The 5,000-nt window shown below is 44.7% G+C and overlaps 1 protein-coding gene across 2 annotated transcripts in view; it reads left to right on the top strand.

The window, feature by feature from the left end:
- dagla (diacylglycerol lipase, alpha) overlaps positions 1-5,000 on the top strand; it is a 69,161-nt gene that overhangs the window by 46,454 nt on the left and 17,707 nt on the right. For both annotated transcript variants that reach the window (XM_063188435.1, XM_063188434.1), the window contains 3 exons: positions 66-208; positions 2,838-2,906; positions 3,221-3,293. In XM_063188435.1, the coding sequence (XP_063044505.1) occupies positions 66-208; positions 2,838-2,906; positions 3,221-3,293 (285 nt within the window). The remainder of the gene's footprint in view (positions 1-65; positions 209-2,837; positions 2,907-3,220; positions 3,294-5,000) is intronic.

The following is a 5,000-nucleotide window of genomic DNA, read 5'->3' as shown; positions in this document are numbered from 1 at the left end:
GTGTGTGTCTGTGTGCTATTTTATGTATTTATGCGCTTACTGTATGTGTTTTTCCCCTCCTCCAGAGCAAAGGCACAATGCATTATGGGTTGGTGATCGTGGGCCACTCCCTGGGCGCGGGCACTGCGGCAATCCTCTCCTTCCTGCTGCGGCCACAGTACCCCACACTACACTGCTACGCATACTCACCGCCCGGAGGCCTTCTCAGGTGAGGAGAGAGAGAGAGAGAGAAAGAGAGAGAGAGAGAGAGAGAGAGAGAGAGAGAGAGAGAGAGAGAGAGAGAGAGAGAATGAGGGAGGGGTGGAGGGAAAGCAGAGGAGAGAGTCACAGTAGCCTTCTCAGGTGAGGAGGGGGGGCAGTGTTAGAGAGAATGGGGAGGAAGAGAGGGAGGGAAGGAGTGAGAGAGGGCCACAGTACTCCTCTCTGCACTGCTATGCTCAGGTGAGCATGACTTGGCCTTGCGATACATACATCTGTGCTCTGAGATGGAGAGAGGAAGGGACCGAGAGACGGAGCCAGAAACAGAGAGAGGGGGGCGGTGGAGGTGGGTGGAGAGAAGAGCGAGACATAGAGAAGGACACTCGCACACAGGCACGCACGCAGGTAGACTGGCAGAGGAATGAAAGCAATTTTCACTGGCTTCCTGTGCCAAAGATATTGGGGGAAATATTGTCTAGAGGGCTTTGGTTGGTGACTGGAGTGGAGGATATCCAGTCGAAATATAATTTAGGTCTGGGCTCAACACAAATCCTGTCTGACAGAATAAAAAAGGTTTTCTTAAATCCACAGGGACGGGCACACATTTGGACCGAACAGATATATGCTCCGCATGACAGAGAAGAGGGGCATTTTTTGAGAGAGTGAGCAAGAGTACATGCTGCACTCCATACATTGCAAATAAGTGGAGACTTTGATTGAAGGCATGTGGCCACTCATGCAAATGTGTATTTGTCAACTGCCTTTCCAGAACCGACCCTTAGAATTAGATCACTTAATTTCCTGTAGAACTCTGTAGTTGCAAAGTAAATTAACGGTTCGATGGACTGACCACACACATGCAGCCCTTTACTTGTGCATACAGAGGAAGGGTGCGTAGAGGGCTTCAATACCTGTAATAGTGTGTTTCATTTGCATTTGGAACTTGGTTTCCTAGTTGGTGTGTGTGCTCAAAAGCAGGTAGTGGCACTCTGATTCCCAAAGTCCCAGATATTTTGCCCATGATGTAAGAGCAGCCTTGAATACCCCAAAGTTGTGCTACCTTGTTAAGCGTTTTATGATGCATGTCATCAGCCTTGCATACGATCAGTGTTGCCCTCATTCTTATGCGGTTTTGAAATGCATGTGTGAACCGCATGATGCAAATGAAGTCTCACCCTACAATCTCACCCAACACAAATATAGAATTCACTATTTCCAGTCTTATTGGCATACACCGGCATACTTTCTATGTCTCAGTCGAAAACAGCCTGTGGCTGCTGGTGGTGGCGTGTTAATTTGTAACAGTAGCAAGCAGGCAGCAAGCTCGCTTGCCCTACTTTTAATTCTGCCCTTAAATTAGGGCACGCTGGCTCTACTGAGCAGCCTCCTCCCAAGGACCCCTGCGGATGTAGTAGGCTGGCAGAGCAGAGAGCACTATCGCTGGGGCCGGCGCTAACCCAGACCCTGCTGCCCTGGCCAGAAGTCTCCGGATCGTTCCATGGCCATAAAGTAGCCAGAACGACGTGCCAAACCATTACCTCCTCAGCACCGCGTGATATCACTGTTAGTGAGTGTGTGTGTGTTTGTGAATGAGTGTGTATATTTGCTTATGGCACCCTGTGGCTCTTTGGAGGAGAAGTAGGTTATGGCTCTGGTGTAGACTCTTTCTCTCTCTCTCTCTCTCTCTCTCTCTCTCTCTCTCTCTCTCTCTCTCTCTCTCTCTCTCTCCCTCTCTCTCTCGCTCTCTCTCTCTCTCTCTCTCTCTCTCTCTCTCTCTCTCTGCCTGTCTGTCTGTCTGTCTCTCACACAGAGACACACATTCACACACTCGTTGCCACATTTATGTCCTTGGAGGCTGTTTAAACATAGCCCGCATTGGCAAGGTCGGGCAGTGTTGGTTTTGGTGTCTGCTGTTGCTTCCTGCTGCTGCGTTTTTGCAGACGTCTGGCAGGAGCTTTAGCGTTGTGTGCACAGGAGGACGTGGTGCTATGCTACGCCGTGTTTGTTTACATTGTGACTACATAATACCATGGATCATAAAGAATCCCTCTGCGTCCTCTCTGCCATGCTGCCGTGATTTAGGCAACTGCCTGTGAAAACGCTACCGCTTTTAATGCCAACCATTCACCCACCCACATTCATATATACTGCCCTACAAAGGCAAAGTGCAGTAACTACATATTCGGTCAAAATTCAGTTTAGACCACACACACACACACACACACACACACACACACACACACACACACACACACACACACACACACACACACACACACACACACACACACACACACACACACACACACACACACACACTTCCTTAATTTCCCCCCGGGGATCAATAAAGTTACTCTACTCTACTCCACACACACACACTCACACACACACACACACACACACACACACACACACACACACACACACACACACACACACACACACACACACACACTCACACACAGTGACAGAGAGAGACTATGAACATACTGGATGTTTTTTAAATGGTCGTACAGCATATGACCATCAAACAAACTCGCAAAACAATCCGCAAACCTGCTGCCCCTACTACACACAACTGCCCGTACTAATGTCTTAAATGCTTGTTGTGCTGTGTGTGTTTTCTTTCTCTATACCAGTGAGGATGCGATGGAGTACTCTAAAGAGTTTTGCACTTCCGTGGTGTTGGGGAAGGATCTAGTCCCGAGGTAAGTTTTGGCCCATTTCCTGTCTTGCTACATTGTGGGTGCTTGTTACCTTCCCGCTGTCTCTTGAGTCTGCCTGTACAAAGATACACTCACAGTTGTGTGAGTTTCAAATGTGGTGAAAAACATAGACATCGAAGTAAACATTGTAGAAAACATTGACATGTTGTCACTTGTGTTTGCAGCAAATAAACGAGACACAAAGAGCAAGCTGCAGTTTTCTACACCTCTTCCTTCACAAGTTCTGTGGAATTGTTTTTGAAACTCGTCGTGATGGAAACACGCGTTTGTGACTGTTTTTTTTTTTGTCCTCCCAGGATTGGCCTCTTCCAGCTAGAAGGGTTCCGCCGTCACCTTCTGGAAGTCTTACAGAAGAGCGACAAGCCAAAGGTGAGGCAAACACGGAAACAACTCTGATCGCCGAATCTACTTCTATGATTTAACACATACGCTCACTGTGTGTCTTGTGTTTATGGGTTGTTAGGCCTTGAGACCCCTGGGGTGTATTTCTTGAAAGCTTAGTTTTTAGCAGTTAGCAACTTGGGTAGTTGCCAATGGGAAATTGCATTGCAAACAACAAAGTAGCTAATGTAGTTAAAAACTATGGCTTTGAGAAATGCACGCCTGGCCAGTTAAGCAGTTTCCTTTGCCAACCGTACTTTCCTTCAACTGTCTCCATTCTCCACACGGTTCCCTAAACTGTCATGGAGTCAGCTTTCCTGTTTATTTGAACTCCACCACTCCAGATTAACATTGTTCCAACAATTAATGAGACCTGGAAGCAGCGTTGCCTACATTAAAGCCCTTGTTGATATTACAGAGGGAAACAGATGGTATGCGATTGAAAATGGTTTATTCATAAGTTCTTGGCAGTTGAACCTGACTGTCGTGATGTCTTCTTCAGGAGGGCACAAGTTGAGCTATTGTGTACTTGCCCCTTACAGTAAAAAAAAAACATACTGATGGCACGCAAGTAAGTCCGGGCCAGAAGTTATGGGGAAATGTTCTACAGCTCAGCATGAACTTTTAGACTCTCTAATTGTATTCAGCGACTCCAAAGCGAAGATGACCTTGATTTAAAGAAGGACGCCGTCTTTTACGCTAGCTAGAGTCAAGTCAAGTCAAGTCAATTTTATTTTTATAGCGCATTTCATACACAGGTGCAACTCAATGTGCTTCACAAAAAAACAAAATGCAAAAAGAAAAAAGACAATTAAGTCAAAGAACATCTAAAAACACCAAGATTAAAAACACATGGTAAGTAGAAAACATAAAAAGAACAATATATATATTTTTAAAAGTGTTTAAAAACATTCAGATAAAAACACATGGTAAGAAACAAATATATAAAATGATAAAAATGATATAAAATGCAAGCTAGTTAAAAGCATCTGAAAACAGCTTTGTTTTGAGTCTAGATTTAAAGCTATTAATACTGGGTGCATTTTTTACGTCGTCTGGAAGCTGGTTCCAAAGCTGTGAAGCATAGAAGCTAAAGGCTGCCTCTCCACACTTTGTTTTGACTTTTGGAACCACCAGCAAATTCTTCTCCGTTGACCTTAATGACCTAGTTGGTGCATACAGCTGAAACATATCCAGTATATATGTGGGGCCCATTCCATTTAATGATTTAAATACAAGTAGCATTGCCTTAAAATCAATTCTGTAGCTTACTGGGAGCCAATGCAGCGATCTTAAAATTGGAGTAATGTGGTCGTACTTCCTTGTTTTTGTAAGAACCCTTGCTGCTGCATTTTGTACAAGTTGAAGCTGTTTGATGGTCTTTTTGGGGAGGCCTGTAAAAAGACTGTTGCAGTAATCAACCTTACTAGAAATGAAGGCATGTATTAGCTTCTCCAGATCATGTGTAGACATAAGGCCCCTAAATTTAGAGACGTTTTTTATGTGATAAAATGCAGACTTAGTAATAGCTTTCATGTGACTGTTGAAGTTTAGGTCACTGTCAATGAGGACCCCAAGATTTTTAACTGTATCCCTTGCTTTCAGTCCCTTTGTTTCAAGGATAGTAGCAATCTTTTGTCTCTCCTCTCTTTTCCCAAATATAATTACTTCAGTTTTATCTGTGTTATCGAAGCG

This window comes from Engraulis encrasicolus, chromosome 22, assembly GCF_034702125.1.
Source record: "Engraulis encrasicolus isolate BLACKSEA-1 chromosome 22, IST_EnEncr_1.0, whole genome shotgun sequence".
In the NCBI taxonomy this organism is placed as follows: Eukaryota; Metazoa; Chordata; class Actinopteri; order Clupeiformes; family Engraulidae; genus Engraulis; species Engraulis encrasicolus.
This window is presented reverse-complemented; position numbering and strand designations above follow the sequence as displayed.